This window comes from Cavia porcellus, unplaced genomic scaffold (genome assembly GCF_034190915.1).
Source record: "Cavia porcellus strain 051 isolate PalLab524CR breed Dunkin Hartley unplaced genomic scaffold, mCavPor4.1 scaffold_12, whole genome shotgun sequence".
NCBI lineage: Eukaryota > Metazoa > Chordata > Mammalia > Rodentia > Caviidae > Cavia > Cavia porcellus.
In genome coordinates, this window is record NW_026947495.1 from 64,653,625 (window position 1) to 64,673,173 (window position 19,549).

Consider the following 19,549-nt stretch of genomic DNA (forward strand, 5'->3'; position numbering starts at 1 on the left):
TTCTCATCCATTTGGAGATAATGAAACTTTGAAGCATAGCCATGGATTGTCTCTTAGGAGATGGTAAAAGGTCCTAGTAGAACATCTTTTGGGTGGTACAGATTCTGTGAGTAAGAATTTACTTACATTGTTTAGCTTCTGATTTTGGAGCTTCTTTAAAATTTTTCATTTTAAATTCAATTTTTTCTTCCTGAACCTCATTTCCCTTCATCTTTACATCAGAAATATGCATTTCTAAAAGCCAAGCAGAAATATCTGAGGGTGTCATGCCATTTATTATTTCGATGACAATTTGATGATTTCCTGGAGAACTGGACACAAAAGATGTTTTGAGTTGAGCTACAGTGGTATTTAAGGTTTTTGACGAGTAGATGCAGTGATGTATCACTGCAGCCTGATAAATAGGAGTGCATTTTAGAATGACAGATTGAATACTTTACTGAAATATGGTTTCCCATTTCAGTTAGCCAGTTAAATCATTGTTGATGACTTCAGGTCATTAATGAACATTTGTGCAAAATGACCGTTAGAATTCAATTATTACAATACTGCATGCATTTGAGAAGTACAAACAGTTTAGAATTGATTGTAAATTAAAAGACATCCGGTCTGCCTCAGATAAGTCAGCATATTGCTTTGCTTTGCAGTGCCAAGCCAAGCTGGCAGTTCAGAAATCCTCTACACATCATTTTGTTATGAAAGTTGTATATTCAAAACATTTTTCATTGAGTGCCTTTTAAAATATAATTATGATGCTAATCATCCTATTACTTCATTCTCAAATTAGAGACAAAGAGGTAGAGATATTACATAGTTTTTAAAAGTAGAATGTGAAGTTTAAAAATGATTAGTTATCTGAAATTTTTAGTGCCCCAAAATTTGTGAATATGGGAAAACATTAGAAGTAAAGAAACTATTGTTACATGTTCACATACAAATGTATTTAAAAGCCTTGTGAAAAAAATTGTAACCAGAAAGCTTTAAGCGTCGTAACCCGAGTTTTTTCCGTGTGCCTATTAAAGGTTAGAATTTTGTTTCAAGTTTTTTTCCTCCTTAAAATATTTTAGGATCTACACATTGTAGTTTTTTGGTAAGTATAGCCAACAAATTCACTTCAAAATAAGGCTTTTCTTAAGTTAGCTTTATTTTCTCTGAGATATAGGTGTGTTTTGCTTTTGAAATACATGTTTTGTTTGTAAAATGGACCATAATCTCAGTCTAGGCTTCCTTCAATCTCCATTTTGTCGTTTACAGAGGAGGGGACACTGTGCAGCTCAGACTCCCCTGGGAGTGCATTGGGCTTAATGAGCTTGAGAGTCTGGTGGGCTCAATAAATCAAACAAAGCAAAACATTTCTCATTTTTGAATAAAAGCATTTATCACGCAGTGTTTGTTCACTCATGGTCACAAGATTGATTGGTTCCCAGCATCATAGTGTATATTGAAGCATTTTTTATTTTGTTTTTCCAGTGGGCAAGTTACGGAAGCAATGGCTAAAAGAAAGCATCTCTGATGTCGGCTTTGGGATGCTGAAGTCCGTCAAGGATTATGTGGACCCCACTAACATCTTTGGAAACCGAAACCTTTTATAATCCATTACTATCATTATGAAAAATGTCACTTTTTTCTTTTTAAGACTTCAACAATGGTTATACCAGTAATCAAATATATCATAGACTATATTTTAACCCTTCTGTTTGTTGGTTTAAAGTAAGTTTGTTTTCATTATGTGGTTTGTTTTCTCATCTATGGATCAACAAATGGTATTCCTACATCTCTCATTGTAGGTTTATCAGTTTACAGCCAATGGTTGTCATTTCAAATCTTAGGTAGCACAAGTCTGCTTGTTACTTCAGAGAAAGATGCTGTCAGCTGTTTTGTATGGACGCTTCCTCTTTGGAAACAGGCAGATTTTGGTATCATCTACTGCTTAACTAGCCTCTTCTAAAAAGACCATTTCTGGGAAGCAGGTATCTAGAGAAAGAGTCCACTGAGGATGATACATGTATGTTTTTTAAGAGATACTCTACTGTGAGTAGGCCATTACAGAAGTGTATTCATGAAAGAATACAGGCAGCCTGTTACTAGGGTGCCTTTAGTTTGTAAGGTGCTTGGCCTGCAGTTTCTTTGAAATTAGTATATAGTTGTAAAACCTTAAATCACCCATATATAATTATTTTGTGAGGGGACACATTTTTGTTCTCCATGTTTCTGTTTCTACTGAGGTATGAGTTGTATTTGTATCGCTGAAGTAATCTATTGTTACATCCTAAATCATTCATAATATGTTTTGTAAGAAAAGCTGATACCACTCATTGTATGTGAAAGATAGGTTTACCATAAAACGAATGTCTTTACCCAGCCCAGAGTCCTGATGTTTCTGCTGTTGCACGCTTGTGACTGAGCTACAGAAAAAGCTGCAGCAGATCAGAAGGAAGACTCCTAACCCTAGTGTCTCCAGCTGAAAAGAACTGTGTGGCTAAAAAGCAGTAATTGTTCAGCTATTGAATTTCAAAGCCTCAACAGTTTCAGTGACTTTTTTTTAATTAACCCAACAGCATGATAAATTTTCATATAAAAGTAAAGTTTGAATTTAGTTCCTAATGGTTTAATATCTTTTTGAATTACTGGTTTAACCTTGATTTTAAAAGAAATGTGTTAATGCATATGCCATAATCAGAAATTTGAATTACCTTATTTCTTAAATAATAAGGAGCATTAATCACATTTAGAAAACATTTTTACATTTAAACCTGGCTATTAAAATGAGTGAAATGATTAGTTTAAATTACTGTCTTGACAAGGTTCATGATTCACATTTTGAAATGGATTCTTTTCTTAATACCTAACTTTTGATAATTTTTTAAAATTAATATTTAATCAGATAATATAAGTCAAAATGCAGATGATTCTTTAAAAGGACACATTGTCTGACTAGCATCAGCTCCAAAGTATTTTTGGGCAGTTTGATACCTTTTATATCTGAAGTAGCCTTAACCAGAAAAGCGAAAATTTAAAAATGACAAAAGGTATTTTTAAGACATCAAAATAATAATTTTGACTATTAAAATTGGCCTCAAACTAACAAACTTAAATCATAAGCAAATCAAAATTAAGTACTAGTTTAACAACAAAAACTAAATATTTATTTTTTGGAAACTGCCTCTCTTCATTGGTGATTTATTTTTAATTATAAAATTTCCAGCAGATCTTTTCTTAAAGCCCTTGAGGATTTGAAATAGTTGGACACTTTGATGAGGAGATTGGCTCTAGAATTACAAGATTATCAGCTTTAAAAACCACATCTATTCATGAAGATGATTTCTCTAATTGGTGATCAAAATGTAAAATTTAGTAAGGTACTAATATCTCACTGGAAGTGTATACATGTTTCTGGATAATTTTTTAATAAAACATTCTTCACAAGCAGATTCATTCCTTTGCATGTGATTGTTATAACTTTCTCTCCCAGGGAGTTTAGATTACAACAACCTCAGAAATCTGTACTTGATATTACAAATTTATAAATTTAACACTTGAAAATATTGTGCTCACTGTTTTACATAAACCTTATGGAAACTAGTGATTGTGTGTGTGTGTGTGTGTGTATGTTCTTGTTGTTGCTGTTGTTACTTTCTATGTATGCAAGATTCACCTTGGTTTTATAATGGTGACTACATTTTGTAGTTGGAATCATCTCTACAGGGATCATTTTTAAACTTAAGAAAGTTCATCAGTACTGTGTTACTCTAATTTAGTAAAGGAAAGCTTTCCCCCACTCTCACCCACCCACTTCTGGAGGTACCTGGATACAGACTTAGTGTCTGTAGAGGACTTAGCTCATGAATATGCACAAAAGCACTTAAACCATAGCTCTCATTCCTGAAGTATCTGAAAATGGCTTCACAAGAGTCAAAGATAGGAGACCATTGTTTATATGAGGCTTCTTAACTCACTGTTAATGAGTTTATTTATTTAGGATTTTAAGTCTATAGCCTAGTTTTCAGGACTGTGTAACACTGACTTCTCTTTCTTGAGTTGTCATATTTGTAATGTTTTACTTAAATTCAGTGATGTCCTTTGGGCTGGGACTTGAGTGGGAATGGGAACTTGCAGCTGCTGGAGACAGCATTGAGGACTAACGTATGTGAACAGGCTTCATTGATCCTTAGAGAAACGGCTGCCTTAATGTTTGGTACAGTTTATAGTAGTGCATAAGTATTTAATCTTATGCGTGTAACTGAGCTTTTTTTGTTTCACAAGAATTGTGGAAGCCACATGTTTATTGTACCCAGTATTTTACCAGAGAATTAAATTCTTTCCTCTTCTGAAAAATAGGAAGTTTTCTTTCTAGAGTTCTTGCATATTATAGCACCAGTACTCTAAAGTTATTTATTAAGCTAGAAGCCATCTAGTGTACATAGCTCTCTTGAGGTATATTTTGGAAAATAAAAGTGCAATAAAGGATGAGCTGCCATCAAGAGTGTGTATTATGCCGAGTACAGATGGTTGCAAGGAAACCTTTCTTTCAGAAAATTGCATTAGCAAGTAAGTCTTAAATTGCATTTTTGAAAATACCTTTTGCATGTTGGCCCCAGAGATTCTCTCTTGTCAAACTGTCCTGGCTATAGCTTATTAACTGTGGCTGATCAGAGACCTCGTGAAGTCCTAAATTGAAGTGTACTCCCTCAAGTCTTCAGATGGGGCTGGATTTGGTCAAACTTCTATTTGATACCAATATTAGAACATAGTTGTTTACTCTGGATTGATTCACAAGTTGCATGTAGTAGCACTTGAGACTGCCAAAGAGAGGCATATCTGTGGAAAGCATATCTACATTTTAACGAACTTTGAGACAGATTATTATAGCTTGAGTAGCTTATTGTTTACCACTTACTCTTTAGCAACTTTGATTTTAATCAGGGATTATTAGCTCATGGTAGGAGGAAAGCAGAAAGTATTACAAGGTGCTAGGTTACAAATGCAGAATTTTGAGTGTTCCCACGTTGGCCTTAGTAGTTATAAAGCTTGGTTTTTCACTCAAGGCTTTATGTTCCCAAATGAGCCATATGTCAGCATGTTCACTTAATTCTTATTAATTTCGTTTCCTGCAGAGGGGAAGAAGGACATTGGTACTAAAATCTAGACTGTGTAAGCTTTACTTAAAGCTGCTAAAATAGTGTCTGATACGAAGGATGTAAGTTACTCAGCTTTCTGTTCCCTAAGCCAAATAGTGTTGTCTTCAGTGTGAAATTTAACTGTAAAACCTGCTTGTATAAATGTCAAAGAGATTATAGAAACATTATTAATAAAATGGACCTGGATCTAAAAGATTTTCTTCTTCAAAGGGAGTGTGAAGCTGTTTTTTCTTCTGTTTGCATATTAGCTCTTCTTTGAACCTTAGTTTTGCATCTTTATAGTCCACTCATTTGAAAAACAAAATTGGTTTCATATAGTTTTATTGGTACAGTATATCAAGTACAATCTGTGATCAAATTCTTTGGATCTGTAGCTGAGTATATCATTACCTACCCAGGTTGTATATTTTATACCAATGTTAAATTCCTCAGTGCTTAGTCTTCTGTGGTCCGAAGCATATCCCTTTTAAACCTTGGATGTTCCTCAAAGAATAAAGAGCCTCATTCTTTTCTAACCACAGCAGTTAATTCCTTGACAAAAGAGGGAAGGACTGTGGATATATACCACATTCAAGCCAAAGAACTGACAGAACTCAGTAACTTCAGTTCTGTGATTCTGAAAAGATTTCTCTTTTGGTTCCCAAAGGAAATTACTTTGCATATTTTTCACAAGATAAAATAATACATTATGTATTGCTAAGTACATTTTTCAGATGCTCTGAATTCCCATTCTGAGAGAAAGAAAAAAAATTTTAGTATTTCTAAGTAACATATATAATGTTTTTAAGACATTTGTTAGTAGGGTTTTTCATGAGCACCACAGGGACCATTTGAACATACCTTAATTCTTAAGTTAAATATCTAAAAGGACATGAAATGCTTGTACTGGTCAGTCTTTATATAAGTAGTTACTTATTGACCTACGTAAACAGTATCCCCTCAAGCTCACAGTGCCTTGCTGAGTTCCTCCTGCCCCCATCAAATCGCCATTTGAAATGAGTAGTAGAGGGTAGGTCTTTAAAGATAGGTTGTTTTGCAATTCAAGGCTCTTCCTCTTCAGGAACATGTCAGGAATTAAGCAGTTGTGTGTAGAAATGCTGAGAATCTTTTCCACAGTGTTGATTTGGATTACGTAGTTGAGTGCATGGTGGACCTGTACTCACATACATCTCATCAGTCAGTGGGATTTGTATCCACTTTCATTCCTACGTTTTCACCCCTACTGTCTGACATCGGGGCCCTACGATGTGGCTTGGCAGGTGCGGCATCCTCACTGAGCCTTGAGATGTTCCCTGCATGCTTTTGGATGTTTGCCCACACAGCTCGCTAGGAGCAGCGCCTGGAAGGAGGGTTTCTGTTCCTTACGTTGTGGTCAGTCCTTTTGTGTGATGGTGCCTTCAGAATAACACATTTCTGTTCCTGGGCAGTGATAAATCTTATGAGAAATACATGTAAGTTACATCATCAATCTGTCTTTTGTTTTTGCTAAGCCTGTGAAATATTTTGGCTCTGATACAACTTGACTTGAATAATATCTTCTCTTGAGTCTTCCTTCAAGGCAGTGTGTATTACTGCTAGTACTGTAGTAATCTTTTGGGAAATACATGTGGGTGAGCACTTGTATGTAAGCCATTATACTGCTGTAACTAATGCATACAAACAATTCTATATATGTTTATAGTCTAAAAGTGGATATGTAGGGGGAAGGAAAATTCCTGAGAGATTTTAGCATAGCTTTGTCAGTCCAAACTGAGCCATACTGCTTTCCAAAAGGGCTCAAACTCATAGTCTATATCCTGTGCTTTGAGAATATGTTTGAATTCTCCTTTATTGGTTTTCTTAGACTGTACCATTCTATAAGCAAATGCCCATGTGTAATTTTTTTAAAGATGTGCTGGGAACTAATAAACAATACCAAACTGCTCCTTGTTTACGGTAATGTTTATTTCATACTGATTTCCTGTAACTTTTACTGATAGCATCATGCTGTATTCCCAAACAAACAAACAAACACTGTTCTCATAAGTATCCTCATTAGTACACGCACAGATACTGATTTTGTTCCTGCCATGTTTCCCACATTGGAGAGAAGGTGGTAGTTGTCTGGTCTCTGAAATGACTGATGAGACTTGTTGAACTCTGCCTTACACGATGCATTTCAGTAACGATTGCCACACTAAGATTTTCCTTTCCCTGATACTTAGTGAAAAAAAATTTTTTTTCCATCTGGTGCACGTGGGCATAGACTGAATGACCCTTACAAATCACCCCCTCTTCTGCCTACCATTTACACAACTGCTGGGTAACCTTCCCCATTCTCTAGGCCACCAATAGCTACTCTTCTGAACAGTTACTGTAAACAAATGGGAATTCACTGCTTTTCCAGGCAGCCATTTTCAAATTCCGAACTCTTCAAGTAGGAAGAGATTTTTTTTCTTCTTAATACACTTAAAATCCGTCGTCTTTTTACTACTGTCCATCAATCCAACTTCTGCCTTCTATAGTTGTAAATAATTGTCCACTTTTTTGGCAATGCTTAGGTGTTTAAAGACTGTTTTTATGTTCCCTCAGATTTTCTTCAGTCCTCTGCGTAAGTCATTTAAAATTAGACTCTTCACCATGTTGCTCCTTGCCACGTCTTCATCTGATGTTTTTAAAATACAAATCACAGAGTAATGCAAATGCTTCCCCTAACATAATCACTAATAAATGCTATTTTCAGTAGATATTGAACTGTCAGCTCACACTGACATTAAAATTATCTTTTCTGTATGTGATACTTGTCCACATCTCCCTGGAGAAGGATTTTTTTTAAGTCCTTGGTGCTACACTGTGTCTCTTGCTAGATTTAGTTTCAGATTTTTAAAATTTTATAATTTGACTCTTACCATAATACTTTGTCTTATATTTAAAATTTTATAATTTGACTCTTACCATAATACTTTGTCTTACTGTGTCATTATTATATTGAGACAAATATATCTGGATTCTCATCAAAGTAATGGCAGACAACTGCGGTACATGAGGGCTGGCCCCATTTTTCATCCATGAGAAAGCGTTGAGGTTCCATTTGGGGTACCATTGTCTACCTTGTGTTTTTACATTTTGTCCACAAATAGGCTCTTTAATAATGAACATCTATTCCAGATAAACATTAAATATGCAATTATGTTCACTTAACATTGTCAGCTGCCAGACTTAAATCTGAACAAAACTTGCTGCCCCAATTTGCTATGCTACTTTTTATCAGAACAATAAATCAGGTCCTCCAGCTAATCATGTTTCCTTGTGTTTGTGTTTGGCCTCTGGCACATATTTATTTTCAAAAGATTCATAAACCCATCTTCTGTTTTTTATGATGTGATCTGTTGGTTGAGCCTCTTACTACTGGTTGATGGGTAAACTGAAACACATCCTTGCATAGTTCCACTATATCCGTTGTACTTAGTTATGCTAACATAGAGTTGGAATCTGCTCAAGTAACAGCATACTTCTCCGTAAGAGGATATGGGGTTCTAAAGTCTAAATGCAGTGGAAAGAGTCATTGGGCACTTAGTATGTGCTGTTGATTTCTCTCCCAGCTATTCACTTTTCTTATTTGGGCCTCGTTTCTTTGTAAAGGGAAACTTTAAGATCCCTTCTAACTTAGTCCCTGTAATTCTGGTTCTATATTTCTACCAAACACTGCCCCTCCAAGTCACATCTCCCATTTCCTAGTAAGTTTCTGAATTTGGGCCTCTAACCTATAGCCCTCTGTAAACAAATCCTCCTTGTATCTGGCCAAGCCTATCATGACTGCTGTATGGATTCCAAAGTGCTCCTGTACATCTGGTACATGTACTGAGAAAGTGTGTCAGCTGTAGTACAGCTGTCTTACAGATGACCCAGAAGCATCGCTACACAGCTCTCCCATTTCCCAGTGGGCTACTTCCTGTGACTAAGAGTCACTCACACTGTACACTTGACCTTCATGGATGGTATTAGTCTGAACATCCATGCCATAGCTGAGACCACATTCAAAGAGGAACTGTCATGAGAATAGAAATCCTTTGGCATGCAATGATCAATGGAATATAGACTTGATTTTTCACAGAAAGGTAAGTTCTTGTTTGTGTCAGGGAAAATGGATGCAACTGCTTATCTACAAAGACATGCCCAAATTCTGTGTATATGGAGACCCAGGAGTTAAGACAAATACTGACTTCTGATCTTTTTTAAATAGACTCTGCAGGTATTATGAAGAAATAAAAGCTGTAGAAATACACGGATTTTTTTTTGTTAAAAATGCTTCTAGTTCTAACAGGCTTTAGGAACACTAAACAAAGCTTTTTATCAAGGCCTTAAGGATGAAAACTTCTGATCAAAATATGGACTGTGAAGTGCTTTGTCATGTAGAATCACGAAACAACAAGTGCCAGGCATGGTGGTGCACACCTGTAATCCCAGCACCGGGGAGGCTGAGGCAGAGGGTCACTGTAAGTAAAAGGCCCGCCTGAGTTACATAATAAAGACTACCTCAAAAAATAAAAAAATAACAAAGCACCAAGAACAAAAACAAGAAGCAGAACAGGGTATTTGGAAAGTGAGTTGTAAGGCTGTTATCCTAAAAATAAAGGGCAGTAAGTGCACAGGAGTTAGGAATGTGCCACTTTTCCCCAGCTCTGTCAGGAGACTTTGCTGCCAGTGTCTGTCATCTGCATGAATGGCTTCTTCCCTGGAGAGCCAGGGTAAAGAAGGGGACAAATACCCAAACTCACGTTTATTCCCTTGCTTGGCAGTAGGAGCAGTCAAGATTTCCTAATGCATTGGTAGGCAGGCGTTCCCAACTCCCAGTACCAAGGAGTTAAAAACTATTCTGAAAAGTGTTTTATGTTCTGAAAGCTAAATTACACATATATGCAAACCATAAACACACAGCACCTGGGTAAATAAATTGTGGCAGAATGAGGGCTGAGCTTTTTGCAAAGGAATCTGGAAAACATTTATTTTTGAGTGGTTCACATTACTTACTTTATATCTTTTTAAAAATAGTTTGCTTTAGAGGAAATACGAAAAAAAAAAAAAAACCAGAATTTTAATGTGGCTGTTGAAAGTAACATTTTAGTTCATTTACTTTCCAAATCTTAAGGGGTTACAGAGATTGAGAGGGTCCCAGAGCTACTGCAGTGATACTTTTAATACAGAAGTTGTTAAAGAATAATTCCCAGATGTAAAATGTGCCTTGGGATCCCCTGAAGAGATTGTTAAACATCGATTGTTCTGCAAATATGAGGTCAAGTGTCACTGGTAAGTGATAGCGGCTCAGATAGTTAAGATTAAAAACGTCATAAATTCAGAATTATTTGACTCCACAGTACATTAACTTTTCTGATCTAATAGAACTAGTAGCACTTAGGCCTTCATGCTACTGGGGAGTTATGCTGAACCTACATACAAGTTCCGCTATGACTAGTTTTTCCTTAAAGGAAAAAAGAAGTCATTATCTCATTATGCCAAAGGTTTCAGTAGAAAGCAGTTAGAGTGACTGTAAGAAATCATTAATTTTGTTACTTAAAAGTTGGCAATTTTCCCTGGTACCGATAAAAACGAAAAAGAAAAAAAAAATGGCAATTTCACTATTCAACCTAATAGTTTCATTTTTTTCTAAGCCAACTTGAGTTGGAGATCTGGCTATGGAGAAAAAGTAGTGAAGGGTAAAGAAAAAATTAAAACTCTTATAGGATTTTTAAAAATAAAATACCTGATCAGATTGTGTGAGGTTCCCAGTAGGACCCTATAAACATATTTTAGGAGCTGTGAATTCAAACTAACATGCTTCTAATAGTTTTCAGAGTTGATCTTTTCATCAGAGATGGACATGGAAAGGAATCTGGTGGGGTCATGGGGTTAAGGGGAAAGACTTTTCCTTACTCAAGATACTGTAATATGGAAACAACCACAGCATATCCTAAATTGAAAACACAAAGGCAATCATTAAGATGGTACCTCCGCTTTTAGTCATTATGGGAGAGAAATGAAAACAAAGTTGTTATAAAAAGCAGTAACAGGGCTGGGGATTTAGCTCAGCAGCATAAGCACCTGCATGGCAAGTGTGAGGTTATGAGTTCGATCCCTAATACTGCCAAAAAAAAAAAAAAAAAAAAAAGCAGTAACAGTGTATCTTGTTCATTTATTCACATTATTAACAGAAACAATCATGGAAATTTGTTTCTTTGATAATTATTTATTGCTTCTATACCACAGCACCATATTTTAAGTGAACATCATCATCAACTGAATCTTGCACATTAAAGTCATTTATAACCTGGGGAATTTTTGTTAAAGCATTAGAAATATCTTAAATATCAAAACATCTTAAATACTATATAAAACTATGCATTATACATTAAGACAATTATGAGGATAAATTATGAAACTAAAGCAAATTCTCCCAGAAATGACTATTAAAAACTTTCATGTTCTATAGATTAACTATTTTTGAGTTCTGGAGTTGGTGTCTGGTTCCTAAAGGAATACATGTGTAGGGCCCCTTAATATACATCAAAACAAAATTTAAAAAGAATTAATAGATACCATAAATACTAATAGACACACCTGTCATTACTTATGGAATTTTTACAACTCTTTCTTGGCACAAGGCTATTTAATATTTTTCATATTCCAAAAACAAGTTTTATCTAACATTTTTGTTATAATGCTAAAATGTACAAATTTTACATGTAACAATTATAAACATGCCAAAGGCTAAACAGATAAAACTGCAAAATTTACATAAATTTACAAAGTTTACATTATGATAAAAAGCAAAACCAGCTATATCTACGAATTCCATCCTATAATCTCATAAATCAAAGCTTTCAACTGCCTGGACTCATATGTGACTGTGTTCTTTCCAATGTGCATTCTTTCTTCCTCAAGAGGTTGCTCTATAACAGCAGGTATATCTCTGCCATGAAGTTCACAGTGTTCTAGAAACTGCACACATTCCTGAATAACACTATCACGAAGCACTATCATGTGCTTTGACATGTTTTCCAATAAGGACAGAAAGCATCTCTTGGCATAATACCAGGTATCAGTTCCCAGCTTTTTATGGTAAGGTTCCAAGCTCTTGATGACTCGAGAAATGCCAAAGTCATAATTTCCTTTGGCACAATAGAGCGTCCCTATCACCAAGTTCACAATGCAGAGATGATAGATTTTCTTTTCTGGGTCAACGTAGGACAGCTGCTCTTCCTCCTTTTCAATCTTCCTCATCAGCTCCTCAGCTTCCTCATTCTGACTGGTCATGATGTAGGAGACACAGAGGTTAGCCAACACAATAGCGCTGACATTCAGGATGTTATCGTAATGCTTCTTGACTATGGGTTCATAGAAACCGATGGCCTCTCTGTATTTGTTTTCCTGCATGAACAGAACATGAGCTACATTCAGCCTCCACACATCATGGTCATTGCAGAATTCCACAGACTTGCGGAAGATCTTTTCCACCATTGGATAATTTTCAAGGTTCCAGTAGATTTTTGCTTGGACCATCAACACGGGAATGTATTTCTCAAGAGTTTCGTCATACTCATTCAATGCCTTTATGACAGTATCATCAGCTCTATTGCGTCTTGCTTCCTGTACCTGTTTGGTGAGTTTCCGGAGCTGCTCAGTCAGCATCCCAGCCAGCCCATCCAGCTTAACAAAGGCTTCTTCTGGAGCTGTCTGACAAGTGATCATGGCATCCAAGAAGTCATAGAGATAGGGTGTGAGGAATTTGTAAGTCAAATGGGCATTTTCTGCCAGAACATCTGCTGCCAGGTCAAAATACTCATACTTGCAGTAAAGCAGCAGGAGATTGCCAAAAGTCTCTGGGGGAAAGGGGTTCTGTTGGAGCAAAAACTGTAGCTTCTCAAATCCTTCTGTGGGCCTGGTATCCATGTTCATGAGGGCCTGGTTGTGCAGGGTCACAGGGTCCAACTCTTCCTCTGCCCTAGGAGGCATGTCAGTGAGGGCTTCCTGAGCGGCCTCATAATTTTTCAGCTGGTATTCTATGGCTGCTTTGAGGTTGAAGGCTTCAACAAGAGCGGTCTCGTGCAGGACTGAGGTGTTGCCGACACTGCGAGCATCTATGCCCTCAGTGGTCATGCCCACACCGAGCTCAGGGTGCTGGCGGATGCCCCGCTCAATTATGTCAGAGATATGCTTCTGAGCTGGGCCATAGTGCCTGTTGCTGTAATGGGCCAGTGCCAGATTGTAGGAAAGGTCTGGCTGGTAGCCTGAGGCCTGCAGGGCTGCAAAGAACTTGGAACACGCAGCTTCATAGTGTCCCTCTTTGTAGAGCAAACAACCCAGGTTGACCTGGCCATCGTGGTCGTTCACTCCTGCACTCTCTTCTCCTGCTTCCCCACTCAGCAGCTGCTCTATGAGGCCCCTGGCCCCTGGCAGATCACCCTCGCTGTACTTGATAGCAGCCTGCAGGCGGAGGACCTGGCTGTGGTAGGCCGGGTTATCCAGGAGAAGGAAGGCGACCCGAGTGGCCTCTGGATAAAGGCAGGCCTTGTACAGGGCCTGGGCCTGGTACAGGCGGTACTGCTCGAGCTCTGGGTGCAGCTGACTCAGCTGCTCATAGCACTCTGCGGCTAGCATGAACTCCTGCAGGCGGTAGTAGCAATAGCCCAGTAGCGACAGACCCGCGCGGCTCTTTGGGCTGCGCTGCAGCTCAGCGGCCAGCAGCTGCACAGCTTCCGAGTAGCGAGCGTCGCGGATGAGTCGGTACACCACCGCGGTGAACTCCCCGTCAGGGACCTGCCCACAGCTCAGGCCCGCCATAACTACCGAAATTGTTGTGTCTCTTCGTTTCCAAGGCAACGAGTCAACTGGAAACGGAAGTTGTACAGAAATTGCTTTACAAGGAAAAGAAACCCTTAGGAATAAAGACGAACAGCAGGTATAAGTCTCTCAATTTCCTAGGCTTAGTGCTGAAAGACTCAGGACCAAGGCTCGATAGAAGAAAGAGGAAGCTCTTAAATTTTTCAAACGATAAAACTCTACTTCCCGTCATGCATCGCTCCGGCCGCATGGTCGCGTTGCATGCTGGGAGACGTAGTTTCCATCTGTAGGATACACGCTTAAAGATGTCAGTTTACGTTTTCTCATTTTGAAGTATTGCTCACAGTTTATGTTGTACTACTTTCGTCTCCAGCAAAAAAAAAAGAAGAAATGTTTAGGATCCAAGGTTCCTTCCGATGTGCAGCATTTACTGTACGGTGTTGTATTGCATTTGGTGACAGAAAAGAGATTGATAGTTATGTTTTTGCCTTGGGATTCCCTTGGAATTAAAGCAGATATTTATCTCAAACTGTCCTGAGGGCACACTTTCTAAGAACAGAATAGTACAACAGCCATGACTTTACTCGTTTCCTGAGAATGACGAGGGAAAAAAATATTGAATATCTTAACTGAGAAGGTCATTTTAGATCCACGAATCTCCCTTTTTTTTTTTTTTTTTTTGGTTTGTTTTCACAAATCACCAATTTACTGAATATATGTTGGCATTTAATTTAGCCATTTCCACTGTTGTAACTCCCATACCAGATAAAACTGTTGGAGAAATGCGTGACCTTTTCTGTTCTACGACCGAAAAAAGTAATCTGGGTTCCTATCATATACATTGTTACTTTTGTAACTCCACTTCCAGTAAATTAACCTGTGATATGTGGATATATGAGACAGAGACACTCGGTTTTTACTTGTCAGACATGTAATGATGTTTTTGCATATTACTGAGCTGACTGTAAAATGGATTTTTTTCAGTTAAAAAGAAATTACCCACATCTCTTTCTCCTCTCTCTAGCCCCCAAATTCTTAGTTTGAAGATCTCTGGGCAGAGACTGCATAGGACTGTCCAAGAAATACTTTTGGTTTTCTTTTGTTCTTTTTTCATGCATTTGGAATAGATGCTCTAAATTCCATATTTCTATCTCAGGCTGCTTTTATACAATTTATTAAAGTGCCCATGATGGGGAAGGGGGGAATAGGAGCTTAATTATCCTGTTAAATTATTTTGAATCACTAATGAAAATATAGATTTAAGTTACGCAGAGACTGTAGAATTTGTGGGAGCGCAAGAACAATTTTCAAATACTAGAGCAGTATTATACATAAGGTAGCAAAACACAAAGCGGGTTTATCTCAGATAATAATAAGTTATATAATAATATATTGTTATATAATAAAATATAGTCAATTATATTGAAGACAATATAGACATTCTTCCTTTAATGACCTACCTGATTAATAATTATTCAGACTTAACACTGTGGCTATGCTATTCAACAAGATTTTACCACCCACTTCTTCCTCACAACCTGCCTTTTTTTGTGTACATCTTGTTTATAGAGCCTCAATGTCTTTTTTCTGTGTAGTACACTTTGTTTATACACTACTGTGATTTTTTTTGTAGTGGGAATAAAACTCAGGAGCTTGCACTTGCCAGGTCCACTATGCTATATACTTGTCCCACTACTGTGATTTTTGCTGATTGTACCATACACTACTGTACTGTACCTTTATTTTGTTACACATTACAGTACTGCATGTAAGAGTTATGCAAATAAGTAAAGTCATCAAGTTGAAGTTTTCTTTGGCCATTTCTTTCTTCTGAATATCATAATGTACATGCTATATATGCACTCCTCATTTAGCAACGGACTGGGCAGAAATTCAACTCCTAAATTGGTGGTTAAATGAGGAATTCTTGTAATCATAGCCATAAATTAAGAGGTTGCGTCATGAGCATCACCTTTGCTGGTGACCTGAAGCAGGGCATTGTCTTTCAGGTCATCTACCCTTTCTGGAGCTTTCACTAGTCCTCAAGGAAAAGTCCAAGTGAGAGCCATATCTTTGCTTTGTGATTAAAGATTCTAATGCAAATTTGCCTCTGTAGTATTGCTGCGTACAAACTTTTTCTATATATAAGTTTTGAAGCCCACAGCAAATATATTTACATAGAATGGTATTAGGCTACTTAAATACTAATCTTGATAACCACCCTGAATTCTGCATACTACAGATAAACAGCCTGTGGTTCAGAAAGGTTGAGTAGCTTGTCCAAGATCACATAAGTATATAGGAAATGGCTAAACCATGTTGTCTGAAAGCTAAGTTGAGAGAGAAATTGTGCCTGATGATTTAATTCATGCATGGGCCCAATTTTGAAGGAATATTAGTTAATTACTTTTTTAAAAATTGTCATTTTTATGTTACAACAACCAACCAATCTGATATGGGCAGTAGATACCTGAACTTCCTGGCCTGAGTTGTAGTGGTGAGCTGGATCATGAAGTGATTAGAGGTGATGTAATTCGCAATCACCAGGTATAATTTTAAAGTAACATCAGCAGCCAAAACAATGCTAAAGCAACTCATTTCACATGCATTCTTCTCCTGGATGAGAATTTTGCCACATCTGTATTCTTCTGGATAGGACCAGAAAAGAAACCTCCCACTGGATAAATACCAAAAAAAAAAAAAAAAAAAAAAAAAAGACTGTACCCCAGGGGGGTTAAGGAGAGCTCCAAACCACCATGCAAGACTACTAAAGAAATCAGCTGAGGAAGGACACTTCAACTCTGCAGCCAAGGCTTCTTCCAACTCCATTTCTAGCTGCAGCCCTTTCTGATTTTCAAATTAGAAACACACAAGGACAGCGAGATGAAGGCTAATGCTGCTCAATAATTATGGAGTAAGGGATTTTCTTTTTTATGCCAACCTGGTAGATGCTCCTTGGAAATTCCAAAAGGCTCAGTATTTTCAAATCCTCATATCTCGAGCTGTTTCTGAAGGAAGGTGACAACACAGAAACAAGAAATTGCCTTTCATAGCTTTAGTCTTTTCCTCTGTTTGGCAGAGTAGTTTTGCATCTTGAAAAATATTCACCTTTAAGTGACTTCCTGAAATTGTATGAAAAATAGAAGGACTATTTGCTCCCCCCTAAAAACTCTGATCCTTGTGGGGATCTGTTCTTTTCTGGGTTGTGTCGCGATCTCTGAGCATGGCAGAGAGAAGCCATCTTGTCTTCCTCCTTATTTATGTCATGTTGCTCCAGTGGCCTGGCTTGAAAAAAGCAGGACATTCAGCTCAGACAGATGGAGGGCAGGGTCATTTTCAAAATGAAATGAGTGCACCAGTCACACTGTGAGACTGGCATGGCCATCAGTGCTGCTGTGATAGACTAATTTTTATTTGATCTCTCTTGGCAGTTGGGGAATAGATTCTTTTTTTATGAAGTAGGAGACCTGGGCAGAGATTCTTTAGTTAACAATTGAAATTCTGAAAAGCAATAAACTAGGTGGAATATTACATCATAAAGGATCATTTTGTTTGCAATAAAATCTTGAAAATCTGGAGCATAGATTGAAAAAAAAAGCCTATGATAATATTTCCTGCAGTAAGAAGGCATTTGGTGTTTGCAGTAAAATGATTTAATGCCTTATTGAAAGGAATTAGGCTCACAGGAAATGGTTTAGGACTCAACTTGTATTTTGCTGAGTAAGGGAAGTATATTGCCAAATGAAAGCATTTGATTTAGGCACAATGAATAGAGGTGAAAATATGACGTTGGGTTCTTAACATGTTTATGTTTCTGCCTGCCAAACTATGATATGATACAAATCTCGTTTGTATTCTCTTTGGCAGACTCTTTTAAAGCTAATTGCAAGTGTTTGTTTTCTTATTTGTTTTGTAAAAACATAGCCACTTAGCATTGGTAAACATTGCTTATGAGTATTTCAGCCATATCCATGTTAGATGTCTTCCTCAATAAAAGAAAACCTTCTGCAAAACCCTCATTGTCATTTCTGTCTCCCATTCATTCCAGGCTGTTTTTGCCAGGAGGACCACTTTGATCATCTTGGTTACTTTGCATTTTCTAGACTCCAGATAGATTACCCCTGTGCAGCCCCTAATAATGATAGAACTCACCCTTCTGCTATAGCCTCTTTCATTTTATACCCCCCAGCACTCAAAAAAAGAAAGAAAAGAATAAATTAGTGTCACATCTGTAATATAGTTGGCTGATCTTTAGGAGCATCTGTTCAATTTAGAAAAGACACTACCGAAGCCAGGCATGGTAGCTCATGCCTGTAATCCCAGCACTTGGGAGGCTGAAGCAGGAGGATGGTAGCAAGTTTGAGACCAGCCTGGGCTACAAACTGAGCTCAAGGCCAGCCTGAACTGCATAGTGAGACTCTGTCTCAAAAAGATGGAAAAAAAAAAGAAAGAAAAGAAAAGAAAAGAAAAAAGAAATTGAAAAAAAAAAAAAAAGACAAGACACTACCAAGTCAATGCATGGGAACGTTTATGCTGAAATGGTGAAAATGTTAACCTCGTTGTGAGATTAATTTTTTCTTGGGTAGTTCCATCTCGTTTAATAATCTCAATAGTATTATATCTTTCTTAATATACCTTGCTTTTAATCAAGTAGTTTCTGTTTGTGTGTTTATGGCATCATTATCCAAATTGACTTTACACAATAAAACGGCTTATAATAAGGAATTAGTGGACAAGATACAGTTGTGGGTACTACCATTGAAAAAATTTGCTGTGGCATGCACTGATGGAGTTATTACACAAATTAGTTCATTTAAGCATATTTTTTGCTGTTTTTATTTCCAAAAGGTGAAATATATTGAAATATGTCTCCTTTTCTGTTACCATTCATACTCAGATATGGCCTGTACATCTGCTTGCATTTCTGTAATACAGCTACAAAACCAATACGTTCGATGGAAAACATCTCTGATGTCCATGGTCAAAGGTTAGATTCCTAAGAGACAAATGTCATTGGATTCTGAACACCTTTCTTGCAAAGCTTCCAAACGGTTTGCCCATTGTATCAAAGAGCTATCCATAATCCCTTTGATAACTGGTCATCTGGTTGTCACAAGTGACCAATTTCATTTGACTGTTGCTGCAGATGTTACAGGTCTGGTCTGATTGTAAGCCTTGGGCAGTGATGGTATCTACAGTTGTCTTATTGGATTATGCTAAGCTTACTACAATGAATACAACTAACTCTCCTCCAACCACATCAACTTAAAGGATAATTAAGAGCTAGATGACAGTTTTCATAGTATTTGAGCAGTAATATGACTGCTAAACTATTGAGGAAGTCTTTGTGGAAAAAAACTTCATATGTTATGGTACAGATTTTCCAGGCCAATGCTAGTAGACTGAGAGTTCAGTCTAGAAAGTAAACCAGTCCCTGGCTCCTACCTCTCTGACTGTCTTGCTGTTCTTGTTTCTTGGCTGCCATAAGGTGGGCAGTTCTGCTACACTGTGCCCTTCTACCATGATACTCTGCGTCATTTGAGGCCCACAGCAATGGAAACAACTGACCATGGACTGAACCCCCTGAACTGTGA

The 19,549-nt window shown here is 37.4% G+C and overlaps 2 protein-coding genes across 4 annotated transcripts in view; one reads left to right on the plus strand and one right to left on the minus strand.

The window, feature by feature from the left end:
- Window positions 1–7,061, plus strand: part of Agps (alkylglycerone phosphate synthase) — a 150,983-nt gene extending 143,922 nt beyond the window's left edge. For all 3 annotated transcript variants that reach the window (XM_063259355.1, XM_013142442.3, XM_005007654.4), the window contains one exon: window positions 1,471–7,061. In XM_063259355.1, coding sequence (XP_063115425.1) covers window positions 1,471–1,592 — 122 coding nt within the window. In that variant the 3' untranslated portion in view covers window positions 1,593–7,061. The remainder of the gene's footprint in view (window positions 1–1,470) is intronic.
- Window positions 7,062–11,287: 4,226 nt separating this feature from the next.
- Window positions 11,288–14,158, minus strand: LOC100721374 (intraflagellar transport protein 70A2). Its single transcript, XM_013142296.3, has one exon. The coding sequence runs from the start codon at window positions 13,953–13,955 to the stop codon at window positions 11,958–11,960; it is 1,998 nt and encodes a 665-aa protein (XP_012997750.1). The 5' UTR covers window positions 13,956–14,158; the 3' UTR covers window positions 11,288–11,957.
- Window positions 14,159–19,549: the final 5,391 nt, after the last annotated feature.